Raw genomic sequence first — 15,703 nt, forward strand, 5'->3', positions numbered from 1 at the left:
GGCAAATTGAAAAGCATGTAGAATAGGTGGTGGAATGCAAACCTCTGCTTTATTGCTTTGTGTAACATTTGAGAGTATATATTGTTTACTGAAGTTGTCTGCAAACATTAATCAGATATGGACTGAGAAAGGTCTAACGTGGTGCAGAAGTGGATATTCAGAGGTATTATACCAGAGTAGCATAGGTAACAGGAAAGGTAGATACATTTGCCTTCCTCAGGTCTCTGTCAGTTCTTGGGTGAGTTCACAATGGAATTTTTTTTAACCAGGTTGCCTTTGAATTTCAGTCCTACTATCTCTACCTTAACAGGCTTGACCCACCATACCTGCTTCTGTACAATAAAAACTTCCAATGGTCTCTCTTGTGCTTCATTGAAATAATGGTACATTATCACTATCTACAGTTAGCGTGCTGTGCAATACATTAATACTTCTTACTCCTGTAAAATTATAACAGTCCCCCATAGACCAATCTTTCCTCATTCCTCCCTCTTCCTACACTTCCTAGCTTCTGGTAACTACCAATCTACTCTGAGCTTTTTTGCTCACAGTGAAGGTTTCTTCACTTCCAGCTTTCTGGTGGTTATTGGAGATGAATTTCATGGACCTCTCTGCCTGGGCTGGCTTTGAACACAGATCTTTAGGTTTGGGTCTCTTGAGTAGCAAGGATTGTATGTGTGAGCTACTGGTACCTGGCAATAGATGAACTGTTTTATATACCAGATAGGGGTGAGATCATGCAGTACATGTTTTGCTGGGCCTAGTTTAGCCCACTTTACATAATATCAACCAAATAAATACCTTTTTCCCTGAAATTATTCACTGAGTTATTCATTCTTTCATTGTCCACTCTGAATGGATTCCAGTTATCAGTGACTGTAATTGTGTTGTCTAGAACACAACAGAGTATTATAGTTATGGCTTGGAAAGTGAAAATAAATTGGGACTGTGTTGTGGAATGTACTTTGTAACATGGAATGAATCTATGCTTCTACTTCAGTCTAAAATTTTATTAGCCTTTCTTTGAGAACAAAGCCGCCATAATTCTTACTAGGTTTCAATTATATAAAAACATTTGGTGGTTCTCATTTGGTGGTTAAGTGGAGATAAGAATGGACTTTCATGGACTTTACTGCACAGAATGACTTTAAAGGGTTATCCTCAGATATCAGCCTCCCTACTAGCTAGAGTTATAGATATGAGCCACTGGTGCCTGGGCAAAGACTGGACACTATCACTGAGCATTTTTGCTCAAGGCTGGCACTCTACCACTTGAGCCACAGCTCTACTTCTTCTCACATGACATATCTTTAAACTGCTTGCTTTCTGTACTTGTATAATTGACTTCTTTTTTTATTTTTAATTTCACACAACTCGATTCAGTGCCCTCTGCTGTTTGTATGTTGTACTGGGTCAAACCTAGACCCCTCATATATGTGACACAATCATTTTACCACTGAGCCACAGCCTGATGCCCTCTGTTAAAAAGCGTAAGTTGGAATGTTTAATGTCCCTAGAGTTGGGCACAAGGGGCAAATGTCAGACAAAGTGAGGAGAATCAAGTCACAAGCTCCCTTCCAAGCTCCAACTGTCTTTCTTAAACTAAACCAAATAAAGGCCTGGTCAGCATGGAATAGGAGCCCATGTCTCTTTTTCCCTTTCTGCCTTTTCCTACCTTCTGTGTCTTGTCAGCATCCCTTCACCTCATATAGGTAAAATTTGACAATGTCTGCTTAATACGTAACTAATTTAGAGATACAGGAACAAGATTGGAAGAAAAATAACTAAAAGTGGGTTAGTACAACAGTTTTAGAACTATTTTTAATGTAACATGCAGAAACTTAGGAATGTGGCAACAGAGATGTCACTATGGAAAGGGATAATGTTTCCATAAAATAATTGTCCAGCTAAAATTCAGTGCTTGTGTCTGCTAACAACTATTAGGCTTGCAAACTTTGTGTTAGAAGTTTTAAAAAGCACACATGATTATGAAAATACAATTATGTGCAGTAAATCTCAGCTAAACTGATTCAACCTTTGGTGTACATTAACATAAACCTAAGTATCCTCAGTTACCATGGAAAATAATTTTTCTGCTTTCATAGTTGATATCTAAAACATGTAGTTCAAATTTTGACCTTTCTACATAGTGTTTAAACTGCGTAGCAAGATTCAACTTGATATGCCAAACTACCACAAAGCATTAGAAATTTAATTGCAACAAACACTTAGAGAATAACTCACGAAGATAAACTAACGATTTTTTTAAAAAAACAGATCATTTGGGGAGCTTTTAGCCCAAGCTTGAATTGCAGTTTCTGACCTATTTAATTTAAGGAAGTGGATCTGGATTGAACCCCAGGCATTACATTTCTGGTTTATTTTGGAGGTATGAGGGAATTACTTGTTGGTAGTTTTTTATTTGTTTTGAGAGAGTGTGTTACTATGTAGCTCAGGCTGGCCTCAAACTTGTAGTTCTTTTGTCTCCGTCTCCCAAATGCTGGGATTACAGGTGTGAACCCACCACACCTAGGTAGTATTTTTAAAATCTGATAAAAAAAAATTTTAAAGCTCCTACAAGCTATTCTTTATTCATTTTACCTCCCAGTTCTTACTTTTCTATAGAGTCACTAAGTCTTCCCCTGGAAATTATAATCTAATTATAATCTAATCCTATAGATAATCTTTTATACTCAAGCTCCAAATTCCAAAGTCAAAGAATGCTCTTTCATGTGTTTGCTCCTCCTGTCATCTCTGGTAGCTGAGTACATGCTATCACACCTGACTGTGAAGAGTGGCCTCAAACCTTGATCCACCTAATCTCCACCTCCCAATTAGTTAGCATTAGATATCCTCCTCTTCCCAGTCTTTCCTGTCATTCCTTTTTACATGTTAAAGGTTGGTACCAGACTGTCCATTGGACAGTGTCTTTGTAAAGCCACATTCAAAGTTAATGTTTTCTCAGTTGTCTATTGCATTTGTACATTCTTATGAATTTAATAAAAGTCACTGTGTTACTTACTGTGTGTCATGTACTGTTCATACTTCATAGAGCTTTAAACTCATATCAACCTTGCAAGATGTTATATCTTTCCTTCTCCTGTACAATGAAATTGTATGCCAAAAGATGTCCTATTTCCAGGTACTGGTGGCTCACACTGTAATCATAGTTACTCAGAAGGCTAGGATCTGAGGACTGCTGTTTGCAGCCAGCCCAGACAGGAAAGTCAATGAGACTCTTATCTCTAATTAATCACTAAAAAGCCAGAAGAGGAGCTGTGGCTCAAGTGCTAGGCTTGAACAAAATAGCTCAAGGAATATCCCCAGATTCTGAGTTTGTGTCCCAAGATCTGCCCCCCAAAAGAAAAAAATCTTAGTTAGAAGCCAAATTTGATCCCAATTTTAGTCATCCACATATATTAGAAATCATGAATGCTTTCTGTTGCTTTCATATTCATTTTTCCCTCTTCATGTGTGTACATTCATATTCAGCCAAGCAACAATATTGTAGGGGTTTATTTATTTATTTATTTTGCCAGTCCTGGGCCTTGAACTCAGGGCCTGAGCACTGTTGCTGGCTTCTTCCTCCCCGCCCCCCCCCCCAAAGGCTAGCACTCTGCCACTTGAGCCACAGTTCCACTTCTGGTCATTTTCTATATATGTGGTGCTGAGGAATTGAACTCAGGGCTTCCTGTATATGAGGCAAGCACTCTTGCCACTAGGCCATATTCCCCAGCCCCATTTGTTTGTTTTAATAAAGATAGGCCTGATGTGATTTTTAGGTCAAAGGGATTCCCTTCCCTTATTTTCTGACAAATCATATTTTATAACTATAGAAAAGATTCTATGATGACTGATGCCTATTTTGATATATGCCTGTATTTTCTAGTTGTTTTTTGTTTATTATTTTTAAGTAGTTTTACAAAGAGGTTTCATTTCAACATATATACATGTACTTATTATTTCATGTACATGTGTATGATACAGTGTTAAGAAATGAAGTTATGGGCTGGGGATATAGCCTAGTGGCAAGAGTGCCTGCCTCGGATACACGAGGCCCTAGGTTCGATTCCCCAGCACCACATATACAGAAAACGGCCAGAAGCGGCGCTGTGGCTCAAGTGGCAGAGTGCTAGCCTTGAGCGAGAAGAAGCCAGGGACAGTGCTCAGGCCCTGAGTCCAAGGCCCAGGACTGGCCAAAAAAAAAAAAAAGAAATGAAGTTATTTACTGGATTTTTTGAATGCTCCATTCTCACATTTCATAAAACTAGTCACATTTCATCTTGTTCAAGTGCTTGAATAAAGGATATGGCCCAAAATATTAGCAGTGAAGATTAAAAAGAACTTGATTTTAGAGAAAAATAAAATATATTCTAGAGAATATAGGATGATTACAATTAGAGGAAATACATTTGTTTTCATAAACAATATCCTTTGCTCATTGTCATAAGGGCACATTTGGTTTATTTTGGCCTAATTAACGTGCACATTGTATATATATTTTTGTTTATTTATTTGTTTCTTTGGCAATACTAGGATTTGTTTTGTTTTTTGTTTTTTGCCAGTCCTGGGCCTTGGACTCAGGGCCTGAGCACTGTCCCTGGCTTCTTTTTGCTCAAGGCTAGCACTCTGCCACTTGAGCCACAGCACCACTTCTGGCCATTTTCTGTATACGTGGTGCTGGGGAATCAAACCGAGGGCTTCATGTATACGAGTCAAGCGCTCTTGCCACTAGGCCATATCCCCAGCCCGCAATACTAGGATTTGAACTCAAGGGTTCACAATTAGTAGTCAGGCACTCTGACACTTTAGCCATGCCCTCAGCCCTTTTTGCTTTTGTGGTTGGTTGGTTGGTTAGTTTGAGATAAAGTATTGCCTTTTTCCCTGGCTGCCCTGAACTGTGATCCTCCTTTGTACTCTTCTCACTATAGCTATGACAGGCACATGATACCACACCCAGCTTTTTCTGTAAGAGGAGGGTTTCACAAACTTTTCTGCCTGGACTGGCTTCAAACCATGATTCTCCCAATATCTATCTCCTTAGTAAGATTATGGACATAAACTTTGAATACCTTTTATATACAATATTTTTCAAGGTATATTTGCAAGTTTTTTTTAGTACACTTTGGTAATAATTCAGGTAATAGAAATTATGAGCATAATAATTTTTGTTTTACAATTACATCTTTTTTATCACCTGAAATTATAAACTAAGGCTTTAGGCTTTATGCTATATTTTAAACTTTAATGATGAATGGAAATATTGGCAAGAAGCAAAACTTAATGAACAGGCTCATCTTTATTTTGTAAACTGTGTGCTTGAGAATACAATATAGATAGCACTGGTGAGTAATACAAAACATAAAATAAAATAAAAATTTTTTAAAAGATCTATAGCTTTGAGCCAGCAGCCAGCCTGTAAGCCTAGCTACTCTGGAGGCTGAAATCTGAGTACTGCACTTCAAAGGCCGCCCAGGCAGGAAAGGTTATCAGACTCTTCTCTCTAATTAATCACCAAAAAGCAGGAGGTAGAGCTATGTTCAGGTGGTAGAGCACTAGCCTTGAGCAAAAAAAAAAAAAAGCAAAAAAAAAAAAAAAAAGCTCAGGGACAATGCCTAGGCCTTGAGTTTATATACCCAGGACTGGCACAAACAAATGAAACAAAGGTATATAGTCAAACTATACAGAAACTAGTTAAAATTATATGTTGTATGCTATGACCAAGGAGGAGAGTAAAACTACATGCAAGTCTTGATAGGCATCTTACAAATTGAACAAGAACAAAAGCAGTCGAGTAGAGCAAAGTATAGTGCTTTCAAAAAGTGGGACAGATAGAGCTGAGAATGTGGCCTAACATGCACGAAGCCCTGGGTTTGATTCCTCAGTCCGACATAAACAGAAAAGGCCAGAAGTGGTCTTGTGGCTCAAATGGCAGAGTGCTAGCCTTGAACAAAAGCAGCTCAGGAACAGTACCCGGGCCCTGAGTTCAAGCCCCAAAACTAGCAAAAGAAAAAAAAAAAGTGGGACAAATCAGAAATACAAGTAGTCTGCAAGAAAAACATACTTAGTAATTGTATAGTCAACAGTATTTTACATAGCCAATAGAAAGGCTTAAATATTTGCATCCTGTTTTTATTCTATTTTATCAGTTTTACACTTAATGCCACTTTATACTATATCTATTTCCAGGCACTTATGATTTTATAAAAGTAGAATATCTTCATAGGTCTTAGAATAAAATCATATACTGCATGACCTATAGCCCATGGGTCATTGCTACCACTGCTTTGTAATGATGAAGAAATTGAGGGCCAGATAATTCATTTAAAGAATAAAGCATGTGTATCCCCACATGTTCACAGACATACACACTACCCTGGGTGCTGGCTTTACATATAGATCAGCCTGACTGAAAATTAGGGAAAAAAAAAAAAAAAAAAGCAGATTAGTGATAATTAAGCAATTGCAAAGTTTTTAATTTTTTCTCTTGGAAAAGAAAAATAGTTCTATAGCCTAAAAACTTTAAAGAATTATGAGAAAGTAAGAATATTCTGAACAAATTTGACTTACTGAGCTGAAAGCTTACATGGTTAATGATTTCAAAAGAACTATTTTTAAAACCTCTGAGAATTATGATTACAGAGACAGCAAATTTCACAAGCAGTCAGAATTCTTCACAATACTCTCTGATTTCTGAGGTTCAAACCAAGCCTACTGTTTGTCATCTTTGTATTATTTAACATACTTATATCAAAGAACTAGTCAGAAAGTTTCTATTTGAAGACTATGAAAACCATCAGCAGTAGGCACTGACAGATGTTAAAGAATGTCTGCAGCAAGAATGTAAAAAACCTCTCCAAAAAAAGTTCTTTAAACCAAACTGGTCCTTAATGCAGAAATGCAAAACCAGTGTTCATTACCCTTTTCCTACATAGCTTAGACATGCAGGCTCATGTTCAGCAGCATCTAGTCTGAGAAAAGTGCACAATGTAAGAGAGCAGTCATTCATGGTAAAGCTGAGATTGGATTAATTTTGCCTGGAGTTCACCAAGATCAGACGGAAGAAGCACTTGAAGTTAAAAGAAACCCCGTGCAGGAAAAACAGCCCATTTTCATTGTGTGGAGCCAGCCTGTTTATCTTTCAAGATAGTGGTGCTCTGTATTTTGAGAATGAAGTATCTGGATGGTATTTTTCTAATTTAAAAGAAAATGCAAAAATATAGAGGCTGGAGGTGTGGCTTAAGTACAGGAGGCACTGAGCTGAATCCTCAGTACAACCCCTCACCCCTAAATAAAACTATAAAAATACAGCATTGCTGGAAGCTTATATAGACTTTAAAAATATAATTCATAATTTGTTAGCATTGACATTAATCATTTTAATGGAAAATAATTGAAATGATAACTAAGAACAACCACATAGCTTTTGGTTTATTCCCAAGGAAAGGCATAAAACAAATTAGAAGACTATCTGAAGTAATAAGCTCTTGCTACTTCTAGTGGGATTAACTTTATTGAATTGCAAGAGGTCACAGTGACTGAAAACTTAAAAGAAACAGCCCCCGAATCTTGTGAATTCTATTGTTCCATTGTGTGGGATTAGGTCAGTATCTTTATTTCCATATACTATAATTTTTCTACCTGAAATATGGAGGGCCACTCTATATGAAGAATTTAAACATAAATTTAAAATATGTGACCGTTCAATTGCTTTGTGATTTGTATATCAAAGAAGTTTCCAGAATCCTTAACAGAAAAGGAAGAGTAGAGGTGCCAATAATACCTACATAGAGTGTTTGAATTTCTTCTTGCTGGATATAAGTAACAAGCTAATAACATTTTATTATAAATTATTTCATAGTGCTGATTTTGCCTGTAAAGCAAGCCTTTCTACTGTAATATATTTAAATAATGTGGCATAAAGTACATTTTACGTTTTTATTGTAAATTTTAAATTGTTATGTGTGCCCGCATGTGTGCGTGTAGGGTTTTTGTTCTTGTCGTTGTTATTTCATTTTTGTTTTTGACACTCTGCTTAGCCCAGGCTGGCTTGGATGAACCCACAATCTATCTGAACTCACCGTCTACCCGCCTCAGCCTCCATGTGCTGGCACTGCAGCCTTAAAACACCATGCTTGGCCCTCAGTTTGAAATTTTCTGGAGCTGTTAGGTAGCTGTCTACATTTACTTTTAAATATAATTTTAAATGTTACTTCTTTAGTCACATTAGCCATATTTTAAAGTTCTCAATGATTAAATTATATGGAATATTTCTATTCCCTCATAAAGTTATGTTGGGCAGTGGTGTGTTTTTTTTTTATTATCTTTAAATAGTTATACTAAGGAGTTTCTGGGGCAGTGGTGTTTCAATGTGAACATTTTATTTACGTTTTTAGCAGTGTATCTCATTGAAAGTAGAACACATAAGTCTTGGATTTTGGATAGCAAGTGCTGAAGGAGATTAAGACAGATGCCACACTATAAAGAAGGTATATGTAAACTGAGTATGTCAGTTCAAGCCTGTAATCCCAATATATGGAAAGCAGAGGCTGGAAGATCATGGGTTTTAGGTCAGGCTGCGCTACCTAGCAAGACACTGTCTCCAAAAAACAAAAAAGGTTGGAAATGGAGAAGTAGCTCAAGTGATAGAGCCCCTGCTTTGAGGGGAAAAAACAAAACCTGAAAGAACTCAGGCCTTGAGTCCAAGCCCCAATACCAGCACACACATACACACTCACACACAAAAGTACATTTGACAAAGGTCACAAAGTATACAACAAGATGAAGTGGTGGTGCCGCTTACAGTGATGTGATTTTTTTTCTGAAGTAGCAAATAGTTTTTGACAACATTCTAAACAGATAATTTTTCCACCAGTTTACATAGTATTCACTGAATTCCTGGCAACTTACACTTATTATTTATCTTTGTTACCAAATCTAGGTTCTGGGCTTCAGTTGTTAAAAGTAGGTTCTTCACCTACATCAGTGCATAGCATACTGAAGACCAGGCCTCCCTACCATATGGGCTCTATGCACCATAAGACCCAGCTAATATCAATCCTATCAATCAGCCCATCAAAAAGCAAAATTATAAAAATTCCCAATTAAAGAAAATCTGAGTTCCATGCCATAAATACTTAAAACCATAGATCCAAAAATGAGATCCTGAAAACCTATTCTTTTTGGATTCATTTTATTGATTTATCCTCTCTTTATCCATATATACATATATGTATATATAAATAATAAAAAGACAGTGCTGCTATAGACCTGTGTGTGTGTGTGTGTGTGTGTGTGTGTGTGTGTGTGTGTGTGCGCGCGCGCGCACGTGCACAAAGCGCTGATCCTGGGGCTTGAACTCGGGCCTAGGAGCCCTGAGCATTTTTGCTCAAGGGTAATGCTCTACCACTTAAGCCACAGCTCCACTTCTGACTTTTTGGAAGTTCATTGAAGATAATAGTCTTACACAGCCAGTTTCCGGTGGCTTATGCCTGTATTCCTAGCTACTTAGGAGGCTGAGATCTGAGGAGTGAAGTTCAAAGCCAGTCCTGTCAGGAAAGTCCGTGAGACTCATCTCTAATTAACCACCAGAAAACTGTAAATGACACTCTGGCTTAAAGTAGTAGAGAAGTGACCTTGAGTAAAAAGAGCTCAGAGATAGTGCCAGGCCCTGTGTTCAAGCCCCACGACCGACTGAAAGAAAACAAGTCTCATAAACCTTTCTTCCTGGACTGGCCTTGAATTATGATCCTCAGATCTCAGCCTCATAAGTAGCCAGGATTACATGCATGGTCCACTGACGCCTGGCTCCTAATTTTTTTTAACAGCTCTATCCACTCTTAATTGGGTTGGGCTTTTGAAAGTATTCAGGGTGTGAACATTTTCATGTATATATGAACACATAAATACTTTTGTCTTGTTTCCATTAGTAAATAGGACTGTAGTAGATAGAGGCTGCCATGTACTAACATGGGTAAGCTTCTTCAGCAAAATCTTAGGTTTCCTTAGGGTCTTCCCTGCACCTACATGCCCAAAACTGGGGCCCAAACCTGAGGGTCTTCTGCATGCTATAGGCAAGGGCTCTACTACTGAACTATAGCCATAGTATTAGAACCTTAAGAAATACATTCATATAAAACATCAAAAACCACAAGGTCATCTTGTTCTCTAGATGAAATGAGAACCCATTTATCTTACCTTAAGAAAGACAAACACACTGAAAGTACAGAGACTTACTGATCTTGGAGGTCCCATGGGTGACTTTCATGTAATCTAGGGATCCCTGAAAGTGTAGCTAAATTATATTTGTGGGCCTATTTTACAGAATAATAATGCATTGGATAAACAAAGGAATAGAAAAAATAGGAAAAGAACATTCTAGAAAGAAGACAAAAGAGATAGATTTGAGTCTATAAAATCATGAAGAGAATAGTTGATTAGAGGTAAAAATTTTCATTTTTGTAGAACACTTGTGTTATATGTTTTAAGAGAGAAAAGTTTATAACATTGAAATTAATAGGATTTGAGTCAAAAAACACTCAAAGAAAACTCAAAGTTAGTTTCTGCACAAGTCTGGAGTGATTTACTCATAATTCAGGAGAGTTCTGTTGGTCCTACAACAAGGAACTTTTGTTTTGATGATGATGATGATTGATGAGTCTAACATTTATTGAACTTGTGTAAGGGCTTAGCATATGGTGGTTCATATTATGCTCATGAGAATCTTAAAATGTAGGTACAATTATTATTCTTTTTTACAAATGAGGAAATTGCACCAGAAAAGCATGTGACTCAGAGCTGCATAATGAGAAGCGATAGCACTCAAACCCATGTCTAGTCAGCTGGCCCCAGAGGCCACAGAGATTGACTGCATTGCCTCTAGTGGATTTTATACGTTAACCAAAATCATTGACTAAGGTGATCATTTACAGTATGCACAAACAATCTGGGGAGAAGTTTACTGGCATATTCATTTTAAATCTTGTTATATGGAACAATGGAGGGCCAAATGCAAAGACTCAGTCTAAGTAATGTGACTATCAAAGACCACAACACTGAAGGGTTACCTCAGATTTCATTGGCACAAGTAGAATTCTGAGAAATACATCATTGGTTGACATTTTTCTTTCCTTTTAATAAGGTATTCCTCATTCCTTGTGTGGCTTTGGGTTTTGGTGTGTTGTTTGTTTTTTCTGTCGGTCATGGACTTGAACTCAGGGCCTGGGTGCTGTCCTTAAGCCTTTTGCTCAAAACTAGTGCTCTACTACTTTGAACCACAGGTCTGCTTCCTGTTTTTAAGTAGTTAATTGGAGATTAGAATCTCACAGAACTTTTCTGCCAGGGCTGCCTTTGAACTGCAATCCTCAGATGTCAACCTCCCAAGCAGCTAGGATTACAGGTATGAGCCAGTGGCTTTGGTTCTTGTTGGAGCATGCTGAGCTTTCCATGTGCATGGTGTTCCAGAATGGACAGTGTGCACAGGAAGAGGCTGTCCCCTCTGAGATGTGAGTGTGGGCTTTATTCACTTGTGGGAGGCACCATCACTCTTGAAGGTTGTTAACGGTGGTTGCACTGTTGTGGCCCTTTAGGTTTATGTAGAATATCCTGCCTTCCTGCACTTGATTATGAACAATGAAAGCAATTCTAGGCTAGATTTTCTCAAGTGGTCATCAGAAAAGACTGCATCCAAATCACTATGGAAGCTTTTTGAAAAGGTACATTCCCAAGTCTCAAATTGCCTGCTCCCCTGCTTTGATGTATTTATGTGTTTGACAAGCACCCTTATGTATGTCTAATATACTGGGAAGTGTGGAAAAGCACAGTTAATGAAACCTCCTTGGATGAAATGCAATCATCGAGACACTTTGAGTAGGTGCACAGGCAGGATTACATCCCTGCTCTTAAGGAGGTGACAGTCTAACATGGACAATAACATTTGCTTAGAAATAACTAATGTAAAGTAAGCAATAATAATAAGTCCTTTTAATTTTGGGGTGGTACTATTTCTCACACTCACAATCTTGTGCTGCTAGGCAGGTGCTCTACCACTTGAGCAATACCCTTTTTTGTTTTTTAGTTACTTTGAGGATGGAGTCTCACATTTTTGTCCGGGCTGTTCTGAATCACAATCCTCCTAGTTATACTTTCTGCATAGCTGGGATAATAGACATGTACCACCACTCCCTGGCTCTTTTTGAAACGGGGTCTTACTAACTTTTTGCCCCAAGATTAACCTTGAATTCCAGTCTCCATTGCAAGAGTTACTGGGATTACAGGCATTAACCACTGCATCTTGCTCTGATAATAAATTTCATGAACTCTCTTGTTTACAGAAATTTAAAGAACAGACTCTTCTGACAAGGGAGATGGACAGGAGCTGCATTTGTTAAGAATCAATAGACTTTAGAAAGATATGAGGTCTATGGTGCTGACAAACAGAAGCAGCGGTACAGAGGAAGATAAGCAGGGGTGGGTAACTTCTTCTAGGGCATGAAAAGTGTGTAACCCACCATGGCACATGTGCTGGAGGAAGTGCAGGTAGTGCCTCAAGCTTTAGCTAGAGGTGATGAGACCTTGAAGGACTGGGTTCAAGAAGTATCTGTCTTTAAAGTGAACAAAATTGGGTAACTAATTGGATGGTGCAGGGGAGAGGGAAAGAGAGATCAATATGAATGAAAATAGATTGAACAAATACTGGGTCATGCTGTGAGGACAAATGAAAAAAGATCCATTAGAACACAGGTTACAGTTCTGCTTTTACCTGGAGGTCTTTGATCCATTTGGAATTGGTTCTGGTGCAGGGTGAAATGTAGGATCTAGCTTTAGCTCCAAATTATGGAAATAAGTGGTTTATCATTGTTGTTGTTATTTTCAATGTACCCTGTGAAATTAGGCTTTTTTCTTTTGTCTTTCTTTCCCATGGCTTTACCCCTGATGTCACTGTAACTGATTTTGGTACCCTGGGTATTGTATATACGTTTATCAAAACTAGGGAAGGAAAGGGGAACATCAAAATGGAGAGACAAAGGATAAAGGGCGAACTAATGCAACAGCAGTACTTACAAGACAATATGCTGTAAACCAACTGTACAACTCAGGGAGGGGAGGAAGTAGTGGGAACGAGGGAAAGTGGGAGAAAAATGAAGGAGGAGTTAACAAATTTGATAAGAAATGTATTCACTGCCTTATGTATGAAACTGTAACCCTTTTGTACATCACTTTGACAATTAATTTTTTTAAGATTTGCAGTTTTCAACTAGAAGCAATATTTTCATTCTCTTGCATTTCTATGGTATTGATATTAAGCTTTTAAAATAAGACATAAAGCAAATAAAACCAGTTTTCATTTAGTGGCACAAAATATTTATCACCCAAATTGAGTTATCATATATATTAGAATGATACTGCATTTCCCCCATAATTTATATATGTATTTTTAATTGAAAAATCTGAATTATATGTGTTTACTGTATACAACATAGTAGTATTTTGAAAAAATGTACTAGTTTTGGGCTAATTAGCGTATGTATTACCTCATATGCTTACCTTTTTGTGGTGAGAACGCTTTAAATCTTTTAGTTATGTCTGTAATCCATTCTGTACAGGAGACATAGGTAGTGTGTGTCCAGGTTAGCTTGAGCAACAATATGAGAGTCTATAAAGAAAATAAAGCAAAAGAGCAGTGGTTTTGGCTCAAGTGATAAAGCACCTCTATAGCAATCATGAGGCCTGGGAATCAAACATAATTACTAACACAAAAGAAGGAGGAGGAGGAGGAAGATAGTTTTTAAAACTAACTTGTTTGAAATACAATGAATTATATTAAAAGATGTAAAGATTATAAAATCTTCGAAAGCAACCTTAAGGTGAAAATTCTGATGTAGCCAAATTACTGTTATGTCATAGGCTCATATTTCTCACCTATAGTGGTAACTTAAAATAATTGTTCATGTTATGATATACAGAATTAATGGAATTTTTTTCTTACCATTTAGGAAATACCAGAAGGACACCAAGGTCCGGCTACGGCTCTTGGATCTTGAGCTCACATCTAGGTTCCTGGGAGGAACCACAGATACAACCATACTGGAGGCTGATGCTGTTCTCTTAGGACTCCAGGACAACAGAGACTCGAAATCAAAGGAAGAGTATCCTAAAAAGTAGATGAACTTTGAGTAGTGAATTCATTCTTTGGCTGACTCAGATATTTATGCAAGGAGAAAACTGTGAATAAATGATTTAAAAATGTACTTCATGAAAACTAATCAGAGCTCTTATTTATTTGAATTTTCTTGAGCTACACCCCTTCCCTTTTCTTTCAATGTTTTCTCTTTGATGCGGATGGTGTACTGAGATCCTGTGTCATTCACTAAATACAGCTTGAGGATCTCAGGGCACATAACATTGGTCTAACCAGCAGTGAACAAATTAGACAAAAGGGCTTGTCTTGTAGCACTTAATATTCAACCAAAGAAAGTGGACAATAAATAGGTAAATGAAGTGCATTAGACAGTGACACATGCCAAGAAGGAAAATAAAGCCAGGGATGGTTTAGAACAAATCGGAATGGTTGAATTTTAGGTATGGTGTCACCTTTTAGAGAAAATCACGTTGGAATAATATCTGAGACTGAAGCTAGCCAGAGAAATCCTCGGGAAAGGTCATTCCAACAGACACAGTGGCTAGCAGACAGGCCTGTGCTCTCTAGAGTTTAAGGAACAGGAAGAGCCATCGTAGGAGACTAGGAAACAAGCGTGGGGCGGGGGGGGGGGGGGGGCGGTGAAGGGGTAGAGGTGGCATTTGGTTACTCTAAAGGAGTTGGAGCATTGCTGGAGGTTGCTAGAGGAACCTGAGCAGAGGAGGGATACAGTTTGATCAGCATTTTAACAGGATCTCTTGAGCAGTTTGGCTGAGGAGACTTTCGATGAACCAGAGCAGCTGAACAGAAACTATCACCTGATCCAGGTGAGAGAAGGCAGTGGTTTGGACCCAGTTTGTAGCAGTGAAGGTGGAGAGAAATGACTGAAATCTGAATCTATTTTGAAGATACTGCCAATGTGATTTCCTACATGCTAGATATTAGGTATAGGAAAAGAAAAACTGGTAACACCAAAGTAACTGGATGAATTGAATTGCCTTTAATTGAACTAGGGAAAAACATGTTTGACAGGACTTTCCAAACTCAGATTTGGACATGGTAAGTTATAAATGGACCTATTCTGAAGGCAGGTAGTATATCAGCTGGGAGTTCATGGGAGCGATTCAATTGAATGATACAAACTTGTAAATCACAGACATTTTATCATATGTTACAAATTATTTAGGTCAAGAATTGAGGCATGGTTCAACTGGCAATTTTGTTTCTCACAGTATCAACTGAAGCAGCTATCTGTGTGGTTAATCATGTCCAAGAGAGTTTCACACGCCCAGCATCTTGGCAGGCGTCCTAGGGGGACTTCCTATCAGCCAGAGCACGTCACATCTTTGTGGTAGTCTTTGAACAACTAGAAGCCCACATTATGGCTAGCTTCTTCCAAGAGGGCCAGGAGAAGCTACATAATTTTTTCTAACCTAGGCTAGGAAGTTACAAAGCTTCATTTTGATTAGCTGGTTATAAACATACTGAAAGGCCAGACGGTAGTCAGGGGAAGAGAATAATATTTCATCTCTTCATGGAGGTGTGGCATGTTGTCCAAAGTTGAAT

The 15,703-nt window shown here is 38.0% G+C and overlaps 1 protein-coding gene across 1 annotated transcript in view; it reads left to right on the top strand.

Annotated features, from left to right (window-relative positions):
• Mrps28 (mitochondrial ribosomal protein S28) overlaps window positions 1-14,264 on the top strand; it is an 88,883-nt gene extending 74,619 nt beyond the window's left edge. The window contains exon 3 of the mRNA XM_048359154.1: window positions 13,995-14,264. Within this exon, the coding sequence (XP_048215111.1) occupies window positions 13,995-14,163 (169 nt within the window). The 3' untranslated portion in view covers window positions 14,164-14,264. The remainder of the gene's footprint in view (window positions 1-13,994) is intronic.
• Window positions 14,265-15,703: the final 1,439 nt, after the last annotated feature.

Source organism: Perognathus longimembris, chromosome 12 (assembly GCF_023159225.1).
Source record: "Perognathus longimembris pacificus isolate PPM17 chromosome 12, ASM2315922v1, whole genome shotgun sequence".
Lineage (NCBI taxonomy): Eukaryota > Metazoa > Chordata > Mammalia > Rodentia > Heteromyidae > Perognathus > Perognathus longimembris.